The 22509-nt window shown below is 45.9% G+C and overlaps 1 protein-coding gene across 2 annotated transcripts in view; it reads right to left on the reverse strand.

The window, feature by feature from the left end:
- Nucleotides 1–1537: 1537 nt before the first annotated feature.
- The window catches only part of LOC118220609 (prolyl hydroxylase EGLN3-like), a 28498-nt gene continuing 7526 nt past the window's right edge, over nt 1538–22509 (reverse strand). The window contains exons 2-5 of one of the 2 annotated variants that reach the window (XR_004763977.1): nt 8166–8285; nt 4367–4503; nt 3946–4036; nt 1538–3710 (exon numbers count right to left, since the gene is read on the reverse strand). Coding sequence is in view for 1 of the 2 variants with exons in the window: in XM_035404577.1 (XP_035260468.1) it covers nt 3655–3710; nt 3946–4013; nt 4367–4503; nt 8166–8285 (381 nt within the window). In the remaining variant the exon portion in view is untranslated. The remainder of the gene's footprint in view (nt 3711–3945; nt 4037–4366; nt 4504–8165; nt 8286–22509) is intronic. The other variant, XM_035404577.1, reaches the window with a different exon arrangement.

A 22509-nucleotide genomic window follows, 5' to 3' on the forward strand; every position in this document is an offset into this window, starting at 1 on the left:
AACCAAGGATGAAAATACAATTTAGGTCAAATGTAGGTAAATATTGGTTTTGTCAAAAAAGATATTCTAAATGGCGTAAAAACATAATGGTTGCTGATGATGTTCTTTGAGGCAAAGTTTTTCACTGGTGGGGTCTTTCACAGAATTGTAGCTAACAAAATATTAGCCCGACTGGTCTAACGGTTGAAGAATAGGCATTCAAATTTATGTCGGTATTATATCGGCATATATTGGCTGACAGGCGCCAAAACTGGCTTGCTTCCGCAAAATCAGGTACTGTATTTGTATACCAAATTTTGAAAGGATGTATGTATTCAAACACACATACACTCTCATACACACCCGCACACACACACTTGTACACTTGCACACACAGAGAACCACAATTCACTTTGAGTATTTGGGTGATGTGGAGCCGAGTAACTGGAAAACATATTCAGAATGCTGCGGAAGATTCCAGTTCAATCCCCATTTGGTTTGCGAAGGTTACGTAATGCCAAAAACGTTTTATGGTTCCAGAACAAGTTTGGCCTGTCACGGAGAAATTTGCTGGCTATTTCGCTTCCATTAATGCTTATCATTGAACCATAAAACACACAGGATAATTGAAAAAAATGTTTTTGTTTTTTTTTCATTTTTCATTAACATTTTTTTTAAAGAATGCCCTCTGTGATAAAATTAGCAGATTTGTTGATCATTTCTGATAAAATTATGACGAATGACCATCCACAATTTAAATTCACTTTAACAGAAGCGGAATAACAAAACTGATTCATGTTTTGAAAACTGAATTTCCTCTTAGAGGAAATAGCAGCGTAATAAATAATGAATAAATATAATAAATAATAAATCGTATAACAAATAGCGGCATTTGTGCTAAGTGGCGCGCAAACAATGTTGGCTGTGCTCCAGTCACAGTTAGCTATAGTTACAGTCTCGAAAGATTTTGAAAGACTTATGGACTTCCCAAGGTCTGGTATAGCAAAGGCTCCGCATCCTGTTTTCACCCAAAAGGTGTCCTGTTTTTCACCCTGTGTGAAGCCAACTTTTACAGGCTGTCTCCTGTGTTCTCTTCCTTCATTGTTGTTTAGGGAAACCCACGTATGAAAGAATGCTGTGTGCCCAGCGATAGATTGGTGACCCATCCCAGGTGTATTCCTGCCTCTCGCCCAATGTCATATAAAATTGGCTAACTAGGGTGTCAGCCTCTTGTGCTTGTTCCACAGATTCAATGAACTGACAAATACACAATGATCATCTTTTTAATACACATGTCCAGGGACACTGTCATGTGTCCTTATTGACTATAATGAATTTGACTCAACTCAGTTTTCTTTGGTTGCCCATATATGGAAATATAGAAATAAAAAAGAGGCCACACAGTTGGATTTGGGTGCTTATGATGATGATGCATTTTATTGGCACTGTGATGAAATCAATCAGGCAAACAGAGAGCGTCCCTGGCCTAGCCAGGATACATATAGTTAAGTCTCAGCAAATTCAAAGACTGGCACAATTATGTTTTTTCTGTACGTCACATCTTGTCAATGTACAAAATGTACATAAAATGAGATCGATTAACCCATTCATTTCAGGTAGTGTCCCAGGTCATTTCTTAGAAGTTGAAAACAAGAAAGTGATATGTTTTTTTTTCTGCTGTAGTCTCATATCTTGGTTATGGAATATGGGATAGGATATGGAATGATTCAGCTCAATAATAACAGGCGAGCTGCATAATCACCTATGAAGACTGGCTTTCATTTTTTATATATGTGGTGTTTCTGTCCTTATGTCGGTTTTAATTTTATTCCTCTTGGTGAATTTGTTCTTGAAAGGTGCTGTATAAATACAGTTTTACTCACACTCCAGTTTCCTTATTTACGGACATCAACACATTCAGCACAGTAACTTCACTCCTCCAGTTGCGATGACCCAAACAAACAACAACAAAAAAAAAAAAAACTACCTGAATGATCATTTCCAACATGCAAGACACGGCGTAACTTTAGTAGAGTCATCCAGTGTAGAAAATGTGGTCCATTTGAAAACCTTTTGAATGTTTGACTATATACCTTTTCTCTTTGCAAATATAATACTTAAAAGGTTGTATGTGAAATCAGTTTCTTGGGAATTTGGCCAGGACATTGGAGGACATACCCCTAGTATATGAATATACAGTATTGCTACCACATACAGCGAATAGTTATAACAGCAGACCTTAATAAAGGCACAATCGTCTTCCACCAGTGAAAACACAGCTAACAACAAAGAATGCTCTTAGAAACTTGTTCATTTAATCTTGCCTTTGTTGTTGAATTACACCAATGTACAGCACTTTATGTTGCTGAGGTTTGGCACAGGTACCAAACGTTCCTGAGACATTTCACCAATCTTACCAAATTTCACATTCAATCCGGTTCTTAGATGTGCATGCCACTGAAGTAGCCACTAGAGGGCGCTGGACACCAAACTGGAACATCAGAACTGGTAATTCCTGCAGTCAGTGCGCTGTTCTGTCTTAAACCAAATGGCTACTGGGCCCAAGATCCTGTCAGTCACCCAATCAGCCGCCAGTGTGACAATTGCCATCGGCAACCGGATCTTGAGTACGGCACAACGAGGGAAAGCCCTTTCTTCCTCAACCTGAATTCAGCCCAGAAGGCCGACTGAAAATACTGTCAAAAGCTCCTCTCCACAGGTCACCCACAGCTCCATACAAACCACAGCTCCACACAGAAACACACACACACCCAGTCATGCACACAAAAAACTAGCAAAAAAAACAAACATTAGGCTCAAACATCACTTCAAAAAACCAGTTTTTTATTTAAAATTTAATCTGTAAGATAAGTAGAAGGTGTTGGTTTTGGTTTTTAAGACAACGGTGACTAAGTCTGCAACAACAGACAAGATTACTGGTGTAGCATAGCTATCGGAGGACACTGCATTACCAAGCGATGATTCCAGGCCAGATAAACACAGCACAAGAGCAAAGCAGCCAATCTGTATTAAAGTGAGGTTAAAAAGGTTATAATGACGTTCATTTCCTAACTCAAAGAGCTTACAGGAAAAAAAAACCCCACAACTCCTTCCCTTTAAAAGGACCCTGAAACCCATTTGGAGGAATTCAATCAACTGTACCTTTTTTTATTTAAGGAGTTAGCATGAAAACAAAATGGGACGGTAAACTCAACCAATAAGCTGATGTGACTGGGAGAGCTTGTTCTCTGAATAAACCTTACATTTCCTCCCCAGTTTAGATCCAATCATCAGGTGACATTTTACCCCAGCTGTCAGAATTCCTCGCAAAAAGAAAAAAAAAAGAAATTAAACAAATACGCAAATTCAGAGGGCATGGAGAATTAACAGTCCTTGCAGTGCAGCTTTATCATCATCATCATCATCATCATCATCATCACCACATTCATGGTCAGTGCGTTTAGCAGTGTTAGATGTGAGGAGCAAGAGCAGACGCAGGTCAGTGTCCAGTTTCCCCTGACATTTCATCTCTCTCTTTCACTCTCTCTCCCTCCCTCTCCCTCGCTTTCTCCTCTTCCTCTCTCTCACTCTCATCCACGATTTTCCAGAACTCAGCAGATGTGCCAGGGAGGTGGAGCGGGTGGGGGTTTTGAGTCGCCCCCCCCCTCCGTCTTACTAGCTGGGGTCCGAGGCTTTATTCAGGTCCATCTTCACCCCCTTCTCTCCAGTACCTGGAAACAAACCAACCAACCAATCAACAAGACAACAGAGACCTCGAACAGGACGGGAAAAGCATTATGGGTAAAATGGCCCACTATACACTCAGCAACGTTTTATCTTAGCTCCGCACGCACACACACACATACACACACATACACACTCGTACATGCACACACGTACAGACACACACGCACACACACGTGCAACGCACACACTCACACACACACACCATAGAGTGAGTTGTACCTGTTAGGTATTTCTCTTTAGCCCTTGCTCGCTCTTCAGCATCAAAATACCAGACGGTTATGGCATACCTGCAGACAGAGGAGATATCCAGCTGTATGGATGGAGTGCATGTAGAGAATGTAAGCTGCACACTTAGGATAAGAGCGTCCTCACAATGCCTTCATGCCACGTTTGATTCAAACCGCTTCTAAAGCCTTGCAGCTGAATTATAACTACTGTGTGAATACGAAAATATCTTTCCAAATCTGTGTGCTTAGAAATAAGTACAGGGATAACGTTACAGAAATGGTGACATCTGGCATTTTGACGCATGGCGAATATTTTTACATATCCATCGTGTCGAGAACAACGAGAAGATTGAGAACAAGTTTTAAAAAAAAAAAAATTCAATTATTTAAATCTGTTTGAGGTCATGACTCACCTAGTGGCGTAGGCCGGCTGCACTTCGTGAGGGTTGCGTCGGTCCGACCAGAAAAACAGCAGCCTGTCAAATTTGGGCTCGATGTCGGCGAACTGGGCTTTTCCTTCCGGAAAGATCCGGAGCAGACCTCCGTGTTTCTGGACAGCCGAAAACAAGACAGAAGGCAAGGATTTCGCCAAGGTTACCGCCAATTACAGTGAATGGGAGCGCGGAAGTTGCCGGAAAACGTTGCGTCAACAGTGCGTCAACACTGCATCAACACTGCGTCAACTCTTCTTTTCAGGAAACAGCCAGGCGTCACTTTCTACCCAAGAAAAGAATTCAATTTCGATTGAAGAAAGGTCTTCAATCCCGCAACAACAAATGAAAAAATACAGTATTAAACTGAGTAATTTATTTGAAAACCCAGTTCTGTATGGTATCTCTGTAAGGGAAATGTTCCTCTTGGCGGTTGCTGCCCAGCTGTGGCGAGAGGAACACCCTGGCAGTCTGGGGTGGCGGTACTTTCGAGCACTTTGCACGATTTAATGTGTTCCCCCTTTTCACCGCATTGTTACCACGCAACCTCTATTCAGGCTGCCTTGTTCTCAAATGCGCATGGTCAGCTGTCAGATCAACCAGCAGGGGTCGCTGTTGCATGAGGAGACATCGTCATCCCGGTTGTCTGAACTCCTCCCATCCCCTAGGCGGCGCTATCCCGTGGGGCTGCCCAGCCAGCCAGCGCTGCCACCACTGAGCATCGAAGCTGCTCTTCCCGCAGAAACACGACAGCACACGCCTGAAAGTGACAACGCCTCGGGCTGTATCCTCTATTGCATAATAATGGTGAAAAAAACATAAGAGAAGGGAGGCTGGGGGACTGGGAGCACGGGACTGGCCAGCTGACTGGGGGAGGGGTTACGGCCAAGGACCTTTGGCTTGCATACGGGTGAAGTGCATCGCCAACGGCTGACACGGCATGGTAGGGGTAGGGGGGCGAGGGGGGGTGGGTGAGAGATTATGGTCTCGGGGGGGGGGGGGGGGGGGGGGGGGCTCATTTCTTCTCCTCCTTCTTGGGATACAGTGTCTGCCAATCAGGAAAATGCGTAAATGAGAAAACATCTGCGGGAGTTGTCAAGTTCAATTTTGTTTTTCGCTTGTGACTGAGAAAAACATACCCTGTGTTTGAATATATTTCCCATTTTCCCATGAGCGATACGCGGCATGATAAGGTGTAATTTTGTATGCTACTCGTGGTTCAATACCCCTTTGGGCGAACCATCAATCACACTTTCATCTAATCCTGAAACATTATGGTAAGATGACTAATATTCTGGCAACAGAACCTGATAATATTACCTGTCAAAACTGTGCCCATCTGTGTGAATTTATTGATAGACTACAAAACTCAGATCCAAACTGCTCATGTAATGTAAGGACTGCGTACTGAGCATGCAGTGGCGATATACTGTTGGGACCGTGTATTGTAAGGACTGTGTACTGTGGGGACAGTGTATTGTGGGTACTGTAGTTATTGTGGGGTCTATGTACTGTGGGGTCTGCGTGTACTGTGGGGACTGTAGGGATTGTGGGTACTGTAGGGATTGTGGGTACTGCGCCTGCGCACTGTGGGAATTGTGGGGAATGTGGGGATTGTGGGTACTGTGGGGACTGTAGGGATTGTGGTGACTGCACACTGTGGGGACTGTGGGGACTGTAGGGATTGTGGCGACTGCACACTGTGGGGACTGCACACTGTGTAAAGGTCACATCTGAAAGTCCAGCAGCAGAGCGCAAGGCTGGAAAGAATCCCACAGCGTGACGGCAAAAGACAGCAGGACACGCGGTCCACAGACGCACGCCATCGTCACGGCAGAGCTCACCGCGTCCTTCAGCGCCGAATGCCGGCCCTCACCTCACACACCAGACGGCCTTGGCCCTGTCTGGGGCTGGGGGTGGGATGTGGGGGGGGGGGTGGTGGTAGCGAGTGGGGGTGAGAATTCGGATATCTTTCGCCGCGTGACTTCCACGCGAAGCGGAAAAGAGGAGCGATAAGCGCCGCCTGTAATTTCACGCCCGCCCGGCCGGCGGTGTTCCAGGAGCGGGCGGAATGTTCTGGAGCGCGGGCACTGCGGGGGGGGTGGCCGTGACGCAGGCGGATGACGTCCGGCCCCTGGCAAGAAGCGGGACGCGTCCCCGGGGGGGGGGGGGCCCGTGAGAGGGGGGCGGCTGGCTGTACCTCCCGGCAACCTGGCTGAGTTCATTTAGGGTGCCGATCTCTCACTCCAATCGTTCAAAGGTTGTGTGTGGGGGGGGGGGGGGGGTTGGAGTTGCACACTTTATCTTGTCCCAACAGCCCAGGGGTGCATTGTGGGACCCAGAGGCGGAGGTGAAGGGCGGGGGGGGGGAGGAAGAAGATGAGGACAGGCACGCAAAATCCTCAACACCTGTAAAAATACTCAGGGGAGGAGAAGAAATGAAAAAAGCAACAAAAAAAAAAAAAAAAAACCTGGCTCGAGTGCGGCCTTTTGTCTCCAGCGCCTGTTCAATGGGGCAGATCAGGATTTTGAGCGCGCCGCGCCGACGGGTTCTGTCCGCCCGAGCCCAAAGCGGAAGCGCTCTCCCTCTGCAGCCGCAGCAGAAAGGTGGATCTTTTTGAGGGCCGTCCAAAGATATCAAACGGTGACGTGCGCGAGCGCGAATTTCACGAGCAGCTGGACTGCCCCGCCACGCGGGTGGAGCTGAGCTTCCAAAGGGCTTGACGTAAAGGTCTGTTAGGCACGAGGTCCAAGTCTCCGACCGCCTACGTACTCAACTGCGAAACTGCTCCACGATCCGGGCCCTCGCTAACCCATGATCCTTCAGGAGATTCCGTCTCCTTATCGCAGCCCAGAAAACCGTTAACTAGATCGTTCACTGTAAGCAGGACCTTTTCGACACAATAAGACCATGCCAATGTCACATTTCAACAAAACGTTTAAATTGTTGTGCTTATTATGTTGCAATGTTGTCAAGCCCGCCCCCTCAAGAATGGATTCACTCCAACGACATATCACCAGCTCAAATGAACTCTGACCTTTACTCTTAACCAACGGTAGCTACATTCATGTTAACATTAACCAACCAACCGACTACATTCAGTGATGTCCACAATCAAAGGGTACAATCCCATAGGTGGACATACAAGGTTGGGGGGTGGGGGCGATGAAGTTAATCTGGTCCTGGTGCTTCCTGTCTGGGGGGGACCCTAATTCTAAGCTCATCTGACTTGTCTGAGTCTCGTCTGTGTTTGGCGCTGTACAGGATTACAGTGAGCAGTGTGGTGAAGCTGCATGTACGTCTCACTTCCTGTAAGTAACCTTAAAAAACGCTGAGTGACAGAACCACCCATTACAAGTACAAACTAATCCCTCCCCCAAACAAAAAAAAAAAAAGAGTAGCTGTGCATACAATTCCTGGAATAAAAAAAATGCAGAAAGTCTATTCACACCTTTTTTAAGCTTTAATGTAAAATACCCTAAGCAATTGAAAGCGTAAAAAAAGATTTTGACATTTCTGAAATAATAATATTGACTTAATTGACCCTTCTGTAGGTGGCACGCCGTTTTACTAATTATTATTATAGCCACACATTGCAAAAATAAAATTTTCAAGATTATTTATAGTGATTTGAAACAGCACCAGCAACAGGAGTACAAATTATGGCCATACACACCATGCACTGTACGTGCAGGGTGGTGCTGGTCTGCTCCGATAAACACAGTCCGTTTAACGAGCTTAACCGCGGCTTTGCGTAAAGGACCTGAGCCCCCAGACTCACCTTGGCATCCCAGTCTTTATTAAGGTAATATATACAGGTGACACATCTCCCATCTCCGTTTGGGTTGTCCACGTGACGTACGTAGCCTGTGCCGTTGCCGGGGTAACACGCCACCATAGCCTGCAGGGGGGGGGGGAAATGCAGCGCACTGGTTAGAGAAAAGGTTACAGGAAGGAGGAGAAGAAGAAAAAAAAACACTGTTAGGGGGCTGTGAGCGATAGCCGCGGCGGCCTTTTCCCGCCGTGTCCCCTCCAGGTAGTCCGAGAATCCGCGGGGGGGGTGGGGGGTGGGGGTTCAGGGCTCTGAACGTTTGCCTTTGCCCGAACAAAAATTAATAGGTCTGACATTCACGAAATAACGTGGCGATCTCTCCGTCGTTTTATGCCACTTGGCATACGGCCAGATCTGTGAGTACCCTGAAAGACCTCCACCTTCTGCCCACGATGGTTTAACCCTTCAAGGTGAAAGACCACAAATACGTGATTAGAACGTTCTTAACTGAACATTCTAATGCTGATGTCACAATCACTGTGGGAAAAAAAAATTACAGCGATGGAGTTCTAGAACACTGACCAAAGCTGAAAACAAAGCACATACTGGACATAATACCCTGTACCTTACAATACACAAATATGCAACAGTACAATACAATGAAGTAGTGGTATAAGCAGCATATTAATTTCTTCATAACGTTTATGAAAACTGTCACGTTCTCTTCAGTAATTTTCAAGGCGACTTCATTAGATCTGGGATATCAAACTCAAACACGCTGGAAGGGCCGCAGCAAACCACAGCACGAGTCTGCGCACCTTGTTTCCAAGGAAACCACAAAAACCAGCAGAGACTATGGCCAGAAGTAAAATAGGAAAAGACTGGAATATTGCTCTGGATTGAGGAAAAGGCCACTGCAGCTACGACTGAGTTTCGCATCTGTAAACAGACCAGCACCCCTCTCACTGTGCTTGTATATAACAGCATTGGCACAGGCTGGCTTTACCAAAACCCTACCTGTCAAATCGAGGGGCCCACGTACAAACCTGTGCTCGAATTATAAACTTTTCACAGGAGCAAAAATAAATCTGGGCTCTAATACCCTCTGGCTATTGTCTGGTGGAGTTTCCTTTTCCGATGAGCCTAGTAAGATCCCAAGTTTCAGATGCTTTTTTTGTTTTATTTTTGTAAACCAATAAAAATGAAGTATTTCTTACACAAGTCTGACCCGACACGAACTGGATTAAAAACTCCTGGCGCAACACAGAACAGCTGATAAATCGTTTCCTGCTGAGAGCTACAATTTACACACACACACACGCACGTACGCACAAACACGCAATTTTAAATCAAAATGAATGAGTACACCTTAAGTGCAACACATAGGCCTACTCACAACACAAGTGGAAGCATACACAATTATCACTCATATTCTTAGATCCAGAGCGAAGTACTTGAAATTTTTATTTCATAGAAAAATCTGTACGTTGGGATATTAGCTAATGGTTTCGGGTTCACATCAGGTCAGCTACACAGCGATTCAAAGTGTAGGCTATTTGCCGAAGGATAAAACAAACAGCAACATCCAGTTTTCATCAACTGCTAGTTCTGGGAGGATTATTCTGCTTTCAGCGGGGGATCAGAGGACGAACAATGTATCAAACGCGTGACAGCAACAGTGCGTAACGTGCTCCAATACGACCGGACCTTCTGAATCTGCTGCTAATAATATCAGCTTTCAAAGGGAACTTCAGTACAGCGTCTTATGTAATCTTTTTTCTTTTCTTAAAAAAAAAAAAAAAAAAGTGAGTCCCAAGTTTATCTGGAATTTCCGTTTTATTAACAGCCAACTCCACTGGGAGTAATTTAGACCTGATTACTTTATCAGTTGGATTTGCTGAAGCAGTCATCTATGCTAACGAGACGGCCCCTTCCTCATAGAGCACCACAGTAACAGTCTCGGCGTTAGCTTAGCTTAGCGAAAACACAGACCCGACAAAACACACGGCTGGACTAAACATTTCTACGCGAAACCTTGGTTTTTTTGGAGCAATTCCGCAGCAGGTTGGCGTATATTTTATCACACAGTGTTCCGTGCACCTAATCTCGAGCCCAGCGTTGAACTGGAGATTGCAGAAAGGCTTGGCAATTGGTACTGCAATGTGTTTAACAAAGCACTGTGGAACATCTTGAGACTGAACACTACACTGTGTTAAACAAAGGACTAAGAATTAGATTCAGAATTAGCACAAGGGTGTTGAACTGCAGACAGTGGGGTCCTGAGAATTAACACTAGTGTTGAACTGAGGACTGTAGAAAAACTTGAGAATTAACATCACAGAGTGTTATGGTGTTATGAGTGAAAGGAGGAGAGCAGGAAGGTCAGGGCTGGAAGGACAAACGCAGATAAGAACCTGCATAAAATAACAGGGAAAATTAGAGTAACTGTTACTACGGCAACCTAAACATAGGTAATGGTGCCTGAGCAATGGCCTGGGCTAACCTAGGCTGACCCCATACACTGACTGGCACGGAGATAGGCTAATCATTTAGGAGGGAAAACAATCCTCAAGTTTCAGTCCCGCCAAGCCAGGGCCACCGTACGCGCATTTATTTGGAACACCAAAACAAAAGCGCCATCCGTTTCACGCGCGGCCAGCCTGCTCAGCGACCTCCGTCAGCCCAGTTCCAGGAAAAGCGAAGGGGGCTGCCTTCGCCTCTCGAATACAGGCTGTTCCTTTTTTTTTTTTTGGCCTGGGAGACGCCGTCGCCACGCCGACAGCTTTCACAACCGGGCCGCGGTTCAGAATCCTTTAACACGCGACGTTCTCAGCGTTCCGGCCAGCCGCCGCTCACGCCTCGAACCCGGGGCTTCCTCGGGTCGTTTCCCCCCACCTGAGCCGTAAATCTGTCCCCCTCTGCAGTCACCCGCCCAGTTCCTCCGTGTTTTTTTTTCTTTCTTTTTTTTAAAGAAGAGAAACAGGCACGCAAACACCAAGGGGCCAAAGCTGTGAGGCCTTGAATTTTCACACAGCAGCTACCCGTGCTGAAGATATGGAAACCCAAAGATAACCAGGGATGGCCAAAAACACACAATGTAATTCCACACAAAACACCTCCTCAGTATAGGTATCTATAAACTTCAAAAAAAAACTTCTGGAGACATGACTTGCTTTGCAGGTGGTACAGGGGTGTAAACCATACAAGAGGCGGCCCAAGCGTCCCATATTAGATAAGACATACAGGCACATACATACCTCAAACGCGCGCAAGGGAAGTACTACTCATCTCCGAAGATAACGACAACTACGGCTACAGCGCGAGACAACGGTAACTATTGTTCCTCTTGTTCATTCGCCAGAACGCGCCGCAAAAAACACTCCCGCGGCCAAACCTCATTCTGAAGCCGTGATGCAGGTTTGACTCACAGCCAGGCTCAATCCAACAAACAATAATTTCACAACACAAAAAGAAAAACAACCTTGCGGTATGGAGGGTGGCCATGTAGACCCAAAGAGTTCACTCTGACCCTTGCCCTTTAACCCTCATACTATGTCTGGAGTCAATTTGACCCTATTCAGTGTTCGGCATCTCTTAAAAACCTTATTAAACATTATTTCTTCATGTTGACTTTGCGTGACTTTTTCCTAATCTGCGGGGATTAGACAGTACACATGAAATAAACATAATGCTAGGTTTTCAAATGACCTGTACCAAGTTTGCATACACAGGTGCAGTATGAGGTCATTTTGACCCCAGGCCCTGTAACTAGGCCTATATAAAACATAACATCGACCAAATCTGCATTTTTTTATTTTTTACCTCAGATTTTTGTGGATGATTTTGGTGGCACCTTCCCACACAGGTTTCAAACCTTCACTTACCTCAGGCTCTAAAACAAGTTTGTCACAGATTTACATTTAGCGATAGAAAGCTAGTCATTTGGGAGACATTAAGAAGCCAACACACAGTGTCAAAATTTTTCCATTACAATAATTTTGCGTCAGTTTAAACTGTTACTGCTACAAACATAAAAGGCCTCATAAAGTTCTAACATAATATCAGACTTAAGACATGCTTGTACACTATCAATGTCGATATAATAATAATTTTTTTTTTTTTAATTCCTGCAATTTGTCATTCTTAATATGCAAAACGAGTGGAACTACATCTTGTTCAACCAGTGTGCACAGAAGGTTTAGGTGATAATGATAATACGAGTAATATTTAGTTAGTAAATTCTGCATACGCACTCAACAAAATGAGATAAAATTTATTGGGCTCAATTAATTGATTAAGGTCATATTCTGCCTGGGGCCACTGTGTGCTTGTACTGCTACTGAGTGTGCAGATCTCTACTCCTTTAGCACTTTTCACTGAATGCACGCAATATGCTGTTTATTTTATTGAAGGAGAGGGGGGTGGGGGTTGTTGGGGTTGGGGGTGGGGGGCTAGAGAAAACAACTTGAGACGTGCCCGCAGCGACAGGTGCGTGACCCCTTAAGACGCGCGCCGGAGATAACCGGGACTGCGCCCCGTCTTCCTCGGCCCCCCGGCCTGGAGGTCTGACATCACGCGCACGTCCGCGGGTCCTGTCCCGACAACGGCCCCGTATTTACCCAGGTGGGGAGGGGCCCGCCGCTTGCGTCAGCGCATACCTGCGTGCGCAGGGGCCTTTGTGGAGGCACCGCGTGAACCGCGCGAACCGCCACGGTGCCTTCGTCAGCCGTTTGACTTTCGTTTTTTTGTTATTTTTCTTCCTTTCTTTCTTTCATTCAAAAAAAAAAACAAACAAACAAAAAAAGAAAAAAAACAGCAACGTCCGGGGACGTTTACACACACACACACACACACACACACATTCATGTATGAACACATGCACAAGCACATACATACACACATACATACAAACCAGTATTTATTCATTTCCAGGTAAAGGCACTATTTTAAATACAGGGACCCTGGATCAGAAATGGAGGATTTGAGGGTGTAAGCATTTTTACTTTCCCAGACGACCCCTCATTTTGTGTTTGTGTGCGTGTGTGCGTGTGCGTGTACATGTGTGTGTATGTCTGTGCATGTGTTGGGTGTGTGTGTGTGGGGAGGTCAATGTGGGGTGTGTGCGCGTGTGTGTGTGCGTGCGTGTTTGTGGGTGTGCATGTGTGTGTGTGTATGTCTGTGCATGTGTTGGGTGTGTGTGGGGAGGTCAATGTGGGGTGTGTGTGTGTGTGTGTATGTGTATGGGCGTGTGCGCGTGTGTGTGTGTGTGTGTGTATGGGGGTGTGCGTGTGTGTGTGTATGTCTGTGCATGTGTTTGGTGTGTGTGTGTGTGTATGGGGGTGTGCGTGTGTGTGTGTTTCTGTGTGTGTGTGTTTCTGGGTGCGCGTGTGCGTGTGTGTTTCTGTGTGTGTGTGTGTGTATGGGGGTGTTTCTGTGTGCGTGTGTGTTTCTGTGTGTGTGTGTATGGGTGTGTGTGTGTGTGTATGGGGGTGTGTGTGTCTGTGTGTACGTGTGTGTGTGTGTGTGTGTGTCTGTGTGTACGTGTGTGTGTGCGTGTGTGGGGGGCTGCATTCGCCCCGTGTCTGGGGCGCACGCTCTCTCTTATTCGCGGATGAAGCCCGAGGAGCGGGGCGAAGGCAGCAGTGAACTCGTGTAAACCCTTCTCTCCTGGCGGCCGGCCAAGCAGGCGGCGTTTTAATGAGTCTGCTACGTGCCGCGCGTGAGACAGACCCCGCCGGCCCGCCACCGCCACGGGGGGAGGGGCTCCGGGACGAGCAGCGCGCGCGGATCCCTCACTGTCACCGGGGGAGGGGACTCTGCGCTAGCTGGGCCGTCATTGGTGGGAGGAGAAACAGGGGGGAGGAGACTCTGTGCTAACTGCACTGTCATTGGGGGAGGAGACGCCACGCTAACTGCACTGTCATTGGGGGAGGAGAGAAGTGGGGAGGGGACTTCCTACAAACTGCACTGTCATTGGGGGAGGAGAAAGGGGAGGAGCTTCTCGCTGGCTGCACATGCACTTCAAGGTCTGGTGTACAGAGGAAGATAAACAACCCCCCCCCCCTCTGCATTTAGGTTGTAGTTCATACAGGCATTCATCTAAGAGGTATTTTGTAACAAACTTCAATTTCAGTGCCCGCAGTGCTCCACAGCAGTACTCTGCAACGCATCACCATCCAACGTCATCTTATTCCAGTTGGTTAGATTGTTATTATTATTATTATTATTATTATTATAGGTTGCTAAAGAGGCCAATGCTTACGAGCCACCACCGTGACACCCATATCTGAGGAAGACCCACTGCCGGCGAAGAGCCCGTGTCCCTCCAACGTGTTCTCCAGCAAAGCCAGTGACAGCCGGCAGCAAGCTAACGACAACCTACCCTGTAACCAAAATGGAATCAAACGCCCCTGAGCAACAGAGCCCCACATCAACATCACTTCACCACAAACGGGACAGAAATTCACCGTAAACAAAGACAGGTCCACGACTGTACTTAGGCCCAATCAGAAAGGGGGCCGGACAGGAGGGCAAACGCACATGGGAGGGGGAGAGCTGGAGAAAAAAAATACTTCAGGAAATTATTCCGGAAGCGCAGGTCGCAAACCTGACTTCCACATGCGTGCGACAGTGCCGGAAAAAAAGTGCTGATCCTGGCGGGAGGCGGAGGAGGCGAGCGGCGCCTCGGTCCAGGCCCTTTCCTTTCCGTGAGAGGAGCGCACGGAGGGGCCGCCTCAGCAGGTGCTGCTGGAGAGGAAGAACCCCCCCCCCCTTTCCGTAGTTTTTTACTTTTATTTAAAAAAATAAAAATAAAAAATAAAAAAGGCACACCCTTCTTAACGTAAATGTGTGAATGGGAGTAAAAAAACCGCGGAGCTGTCTTGTGTTTCTGACTGTGACCGGAGGAAAGGAGAGAGAGAGTGAGAGAGAAGGAGACAGAGAGAAAGAAAGGAGAGAGAGAAAGGAAGAGGGAGAGGGAGAGGGAGAGGGAGAGAGAGAGAGAACCTCCTTCATCATTTATCATTTCTCCAGTTTGTCAAATCCACTCAAACATCCTGTTTAAAGAGGAACACCTGGAGAGGGTACGGACAGAACAGAAGGCACATCAGAAGCTACGACACCGCCTGCAGAAGTCGCTAAAAAATGGGAAGGAGCGCTGTGGTCATCGTTTTCACTGTGACGCACGGGATTTTCCCACCATCACGGGCCAATGAAAACCCATGTTTGCCCGTTCATTCAAAACTCGACAGAATTCAAATCTAATTACGCACCCGTTTAAATGGAAGCACGTTAGCGGTAGCTAGCATAATTCACAGACGTGTATCAACAGCTACGGACAGCCTCCTCAAAGCTAAATCTGTTTTTTTTTTAAAAGAACGCGGGTCGATGTTAATTCTGCTTTCCGAGTCAGCGCACGCCATCCGGGCCCATCGGAGCCTTCCAAAACAACCGATTAACAGAACAATAATATTTAGGTTACGCGATTTTGACAACAGATGTGGAAGTTTAAACAGAGGTCCGGTCCAAATGTTCTGGACAGCGCGCGGCACCATAACGCCGTCCGACTCGTGTTTATTTTTCCAGGGCGATAGCGGCCACGTTCGCGGCTAAACCTCCAAAAAGTCCAAAAAATTAAACTAGAACTCAAGCATCCAAGGCCTGAACTACGAAGGTATGACGAGAAGGAAACTAAAATGTACAAATATAGCGTCTTAAATAGTCGAAAATGACCTAATACGTGTTTATTTTTTCTCCTTTTTTGTGGCAAGCGCAACCACAGCCACTTCCGTTTCCAAAATCATAGATCTCCATTTTTCTTAGCGTCGTGTTAAAAATAATGCTTCCCTTTCCATCAGCATCAGAGGTCAGCATGGCTTTTTAGTGAGACTACACCCATTTCATGAAGGCTGTCGGCATCCTATGTTGCCCGTGACAATCTGCTGTGGAGAAGTGTGCCACCTAAACAACTGAATGCGTGACAGACGAGCGTGAGAAGTGGTGTGAGGAAGCAATGCATGTGCATAGGGTGGGGGCGGGGGGGCGGGGGATAGGCTCGGGGCATGAAGTTTCGTGTGGGGAGGAAGGAAACCAGTTAGGTAATGTGGGAACTGGGGGGAGTGTTACAAGGGGGGTGGGTTAGGGTCAGGGCTGGTGACGGCGGTGAGAAGCTACAGGCTTTGCGTGAGAACACCGCCCGTTTTCGGGGCGCCCCCTGGCAGGCCCAGGACGATTCTGCTCCCACAGTACCAATACACGGGCCTTTAGCCGCCGGCTAAATACGATCCCAAACCCGCCAGGTACGGAACCCGGCCCGGCCGGCCTCGGGCCGATTCGTCCAATAAACAGCGAGCCTGGCGATCGGCGATTCGGGCCAGTGACTCTCAGGGTGCCAATTGGCTGCGGCACACGTCAGTATCTCGGTTTTGGGATCTATCGAGCGATCTGTGGGAACTCTGGCAGCAGAATTACTCCACTCACTAAGCGGTGCATGACTTCGCAAAGGGGCGTCGATTCAGAAACACTGCAGCTTCTCCTAAAAAAACCCAAAAAAAAAAAAAAAAAAACCCACCAGTACACAGAAACGTAAATGCTCAACTGCATATCTACTGAAAAAAAAGAAATGCTAGAAAAAATTTAAAATCGAAAAAAAAAAAATTAATAGAAAAAAAAATCCCTCATACACACAGAGACTCAAAAATAGGTTTCTTAGAACGGTGGAAACTTTTCGCCCCTGAAGTGTTGTGCAATAAATGTTTTTTTTTAAATATTAGCTTGTGAGTCATACTGTGACCACCCCACCCTTGTTTAGCGGCAGCTGACTTGGGAGACGGTGAGAAAGTGATACTGGAGGTCTGAGGTCACTGGGCAAAGGGGCAGGGGCGTGAGGTTTCCTCCTTAATCAGGAGATGCAGATTTTCAAACCATCAGTGTCTGTCAAATGTAGAGGGCTTGAGTATGTCATAAGCGTGTACGGACGTCAATAGCTTTTGTGTCATGCACGCTTCAGCAGCTGATAGCCAGAGTGAATGTTCATAAACCAGGCTGAAATACTACTGACCACCACAGACATTTAGGGTGTGAAAACCAGTGTTCACTGATTACTTACAAAAAAAAAAAAAAATAATAATAATAAATTGCCACCAATAGAGTGTGTATTCTTGTCTTTGGGCCCTAGGTTAATCCAGCACTCATTGGAAGCTCTTTAGCGGTTTTAAAAAGGCAGGAGTGCAATATATACTAAATAATATACACTTCCATTTATATACTTATGAAATATAAAACGAAAACAAAGGTCAACACCCATCTCTGTGGTTGTGGTGAACTTTCTCAGAGCGTGGTTTACGTGACAAAACGCGGATCTCTTGACACATTGTTTTGGAGAGCGCACAAAGTTGAGCCGCAAGTACATGCAAAAAGGGGGGGGGGGGGGGGGGTGGGGAGGAAGAAAAACTCCAGATAAGAGGCTCCCAGGCTTCGAGTCAATGAACTATCAGGGCCAGGCCCGATTATCAGCCCTGCAACGGAGCGCGCTCAGTCCCACTCAGCGACAGGATCACCGTGCGCCAAACGATAAGGGCGGCTTCCTTCTGAAGATGAAGGAGGAGGAGGAGGAGGAGGACAAGAACGAGAAGAAAAACGAGAATGAGGAAGGAGTAGGAGTAGGAGAAGTAGTAGAACGAGAATGAGGAGGAGGAGGAGAAGATAATAAAAGAACATAAATTCATTCATTAATTTGGATGCTGCTGTAGACACTGAAGTGCTCTGGGCTTCAGGAGAACCTTTGGTGTGCGATAGCTTTTTGAATGAGCCCTCATTCCTAAAAAGTCCTCCCCTCCCCCCAAAATCATGGGATTTTCATCTGATGTATATTAGCATTAATTTAGGATTGAAGTGCAACATTTCACAAATTTTTGTCAAATAAAAATTTATGTCATTTATGTCACGCTGTTTTTCCCTAAATATAAAAGGCAACTATATCAGAAAATAAAATGAAATATTTTTAGAAGTATATTACAAAAACCACTATTATTAAACTGAATAAAATATTTTAAAAAACAGATGTTTGTATGTTTGCAACATACAGTACTCTAGCCTGCGTTGACAGTCAATGGTGTGATCACATGGTTAACCATGGATCCGGTGCAACTGATTATAAAAAGCTTTAGGCTAATTCATATTTTATTTGTATCCATATGACAAGGGCAATTCAATTTTTTTAAATGACAAATTAATAAATTTTTATTTATGTCCACCTATTTGAAAGAAAAGTGATCGATATAATATGTGCTTCTTTTTAACCATTCAAATAAACTGGCAGAAAAACCACAAAATGTAAACCATGAAATGTAAACCATGTCCTTTTATCAGGTGTGTGGTTTTAAGGCATGACTTTACAGACATCAAAGACTGCCAAGATAGCATGAAATAATGCACTATCAGCATGGAGCTTTGTTCTGGACATATTTACTATTTTGTTATCATGGTTTTTTTTTAATCAAGTTTGCCTTTTATTGAAAGCCAGTTCGGTTACAGTATATGTTATATGTAGTTGTTTTTGCACGTTATTTTTTTGTCAGCCTTCGATGTATAAGCCCCAGGTTGTTAGCTAATGACTTGCTGGTAGGTTAAGTTAACTAAGCCGAATTAGTTTAAATATAATTAAAGCAAGAAAAAGGTCTTGGAACAAAACAATATTTTAGTAAGAACTTCATGCTATCAATAGCATGTTCTGGTTTTTAACTGCTTTAGCTAAGGCCAAACACTTTTTGAGGAAACTACTGGATTAAATGCTACATTTTTGCAGTGTCAATCCGAATATAAAGCCGCCACACCGTCAAGCATTACTTCCGTAAAACACGACGCAACTGTAATGCTATTCATTTTAGTCGGATTTCTGGAGATGATGGAAAGTTCTGTTGCTTTGTTTTTTTAAAATCCCAAATAACCAATTTAATATTTGACTCGTGTTCATACACAATGTCCATCACAGGCCCAAATGTCTAGTATGAAGACTCTCTCTCTCTCTATCTCTGTCTCTCTTTCTGTCTCTCTTCCTCTCATTCTCTCCGTCTCTCTCCAGCGAGGAAAATACGAGGGCAGTCTTGGCGATGGAACACTCAAAACCGTATTATCAGGGTGCAACCCAAAAGGAAGTCCATGTTTAAAGTAATGACCTAGTTTTTTTGTTTTTTTTTTACAGTAGTGTAAGAACAATAGAAACAGATACAGAGGGGGCTTTGGGGGGGGACAACTCTACCTTACAAGCACAAACTCCTCTCCTGGCTGGCTGGCTCGGGGGGGGGGAGATGTGGTTCACACCACCACCCCCCCTCTTTTAATGTTTACAAGGCGGAACATTCCAGATCAAAGTCTGCGATGCACACTGCTGTTAAGAGGCACGCTGGCCTGTGCAGCAAGCAGTCGGGAAACCGCGTGTCCGGGATCTCTACAGGTGGCAGGGCGATCGCAGCGTGTGTGGATGTGTGCGGCCGAGCAGCGTTAGGGTTTAACAGGGAGAGACAGAGAGGCCGCGAGATTCGGCCAAACCGAAAATCGAGGATGAGGAACGAAATGCCCCTTTTTCCACAACTCTACATGTCTGAACCAGAGGCAAAAGTCTAAGGATATGGCATTAGCAATTACACAACGAATGCTTTTTACCCCACTTAGACAGACCTGGCATGCACATAGCGGGGGTGGGGGTGAGGGGCGCGGTGTTACGAAGGGAAAAGCAGCGACCTCGGCTGACCGGGGGCAAAGAGCTGAAAGGTGATGTTGACACAAACAGCGAACACCCCCAACTTTCTGGCACAAGAAAGCTGAACCACCAACGTTACAGCACGAGAACGCAGACTGAGCCAAAAATGTTCCACAACAAGAACGCCACGTCAACCCACATCTTTTCCAGACCTGCACTAAAAAGATTCTGAACGACTGATAAGCTATTGGGGCGGCTGCATCGTCGCGGACGATGCGCAAGGAAACCTGAGGTGAGATAAAGGTCACCACCTCTGATTCCTGATTCAGTTGGAAGTTAAAACCACTTTCTTATTATAGCCTAACCCTCTTCAGATCAAAACGCAACAGCAGGAGAGACAGGAATGATGGGTTTTCTTTTTTAAAAAACAATTACGACAACCACACACAAAATTCAAATTGAAAACAGGAGGTCAATTTAACAGCTGTTTCCATAGCGATGAAAACGACTAAGCGCAATACAAATGTAACCACACAGACTGCACCACGCAGGCCAATGGCGCCTCCTCTGTTCTGTAGCTCCGCCCCCTCATTAATGATTACCGAGGTGTCCGGCTTCCTGTGCCCTTGAATGCGCTTTGGGTCGGTGTGGGGTTAACGGAGCGGGGGGCGAAATCGTTTCCTTCCTTCACCTACAGCGCTAGCAAACGTGTTCCCCTCCTGCGCTCTGAAGTCCAGCAGGAGGCGACCCGGGGTGGAGTGCGCTTCACAGAGGGGTAGGAGGACTAGGGGCGGGGTTTCCCTCTGCAGTCACAGTGGGTCAGGAGGTACTGACCCAGCAAGCAAACTAGAAACTAAAAGTAAACAAATAAATATAATTACGTAAAAAAAAACGTGAAGCTTGCACTTCTGTATGCTCAGACAAAAAAAAAAAAAGTGAAGCCTTGACCTCTATTCATATTCAGACGGGCTCGGGCTCCTCCCAACGTTTCTTCATACATGACTTCCAGGGAGTTTTTCCTTGCCACAGTAGCCTCTGGCTTGTTCTGTGGCCAGGGCAATCTGTGTAGTGCATCGTGACAAATATTTTTGTGAATTGCGCTATAATAGACAACATTTGACCGACTGATTCCTATTCATTATGTGGCAATGTGGTCACAGAATGGCAGCGCAGATCAGTTTATACTTCCAGGTTTGAGATACGGACAGGGAGGAACTTATCAGACACACTTTTTGAGAACAGGTTCATGGTTCATAAAGGCCTTTATGACTAGGAACTGAAACTGGATGAGGTTAGGACATGGCCACAGGTCCATGATAGACAGTTTATGAGAACGCGCCTTGAACTTTGGAGAAGCTGAAGTTACAGCCAACTCCTTCGGGTTTAAAGTGGGGGGGGGGGGGGGGGGGGGGGGGGGAGCATGACTGGTAATTGATGACTGGCTCTTGTTATGGATTTAGCAAAAATGTAGCAAAATGTGACTATTCCTGCATAGCATGTCAAGTTAGGTCTCCCAGCCTAGCATATAGCCTACCCGCTAGCCTAACATGGCCTGTTGTGAGGAAAAAAAACAGAAACAAAACATAAAATAATTTTTTCAGCATCCGTTTCTCAACATTCTGAAGCCCTCTTTTGACCCTCCTCTTCATCCTCCCCCCCTCCCCCCCCAAAAGTCCACCCCTCCAGCTGCAAGCAGTGACAAACAACAAACTCCGCCCCCCCCCCCCCCCCCCCCCCCCCCCCCCCTCGCTATTTGAATGCTAACCTTGGATCCGGGCCTGAGAGAACAGCAAACAAGGCCATCGGCACCAAACGGATTAACAAGCAAATCGCATGGAAAGCAAACGTGAACGGGGCAACAGCAAAAAACAAACGCACCGTTTCTATGACATCAAGGGAAGGCAACCGTGTGGTGCTGAACGCTTCTGGTTCGGTTCCAGAAGCTCTGTCACTCAAATCAACTTTTAATTCCCTCTTTGAGCTCTACCAATATGAGGGCTCATTATTTTTTCCCCCACAAAAAAATTATTATTAGAAACTGATCCAAGCCTAACATTTTACGTATTTATTTTCCTTTCTATAATTCTTCCATGGCAATCATTAAACCTAAAATATTTAATTGAATTAATTTATTATTTTTTATATAATTTAAACTCCTCTAATGCATCGTTATTCATTGCGATGTGCTGGCACCATTTGAAACACCACAGAAAAAAACCCAAACCATTTTCCACGGGAGCACCTTTTTTCTTGGGCAGCGGTGCCAAACAGTTAGCCAGTGGTTCAGGTACACATCATGTAGACCAACTGCACACCCAGTGGCCAAAATAAAATCACTACAGTTCCCATAATGCACAGCAAAGCTGCAGGGCAGTGCTCTACAAATTATGCAGAAACCAAAGTAAGTGACATCACGGCTAGGCCTTAGACCAAGTCAGCGCATGCCGAAGTGGTTCAGTCACCTGGGCCTTGCCTATTCAGGTTGCATAAGAAATAGGAAGAAAAAAAAGGTGTCACCTGTGCAAAAGCCAACACGTTCTTCTAAGAAAAACAAGCTAACAAACAGAAACAAACCATGCACTCCTGCGATGAACTTTGCTTTGTCTCTTTGAAACCAACGACCAGAAACTGAACTGACCCCGCCGGCCGTGTGCT

The sequence above is a fragment of the Anguilla anguilla genome, chromosome 2, assembly GCF_013347855.1.
Source record: "Anguilla anguilla isolate fAngAng1 chromosome 2, fAngAng1.pri, whole genome shotgun sequence".
Classification (NCBI taxonomy): Eukaryota; Metazoa; Chordata; class Actinopteri; order Anguilliformes; family Anguillidae; genus Anguilla; species Anguilla anguilla.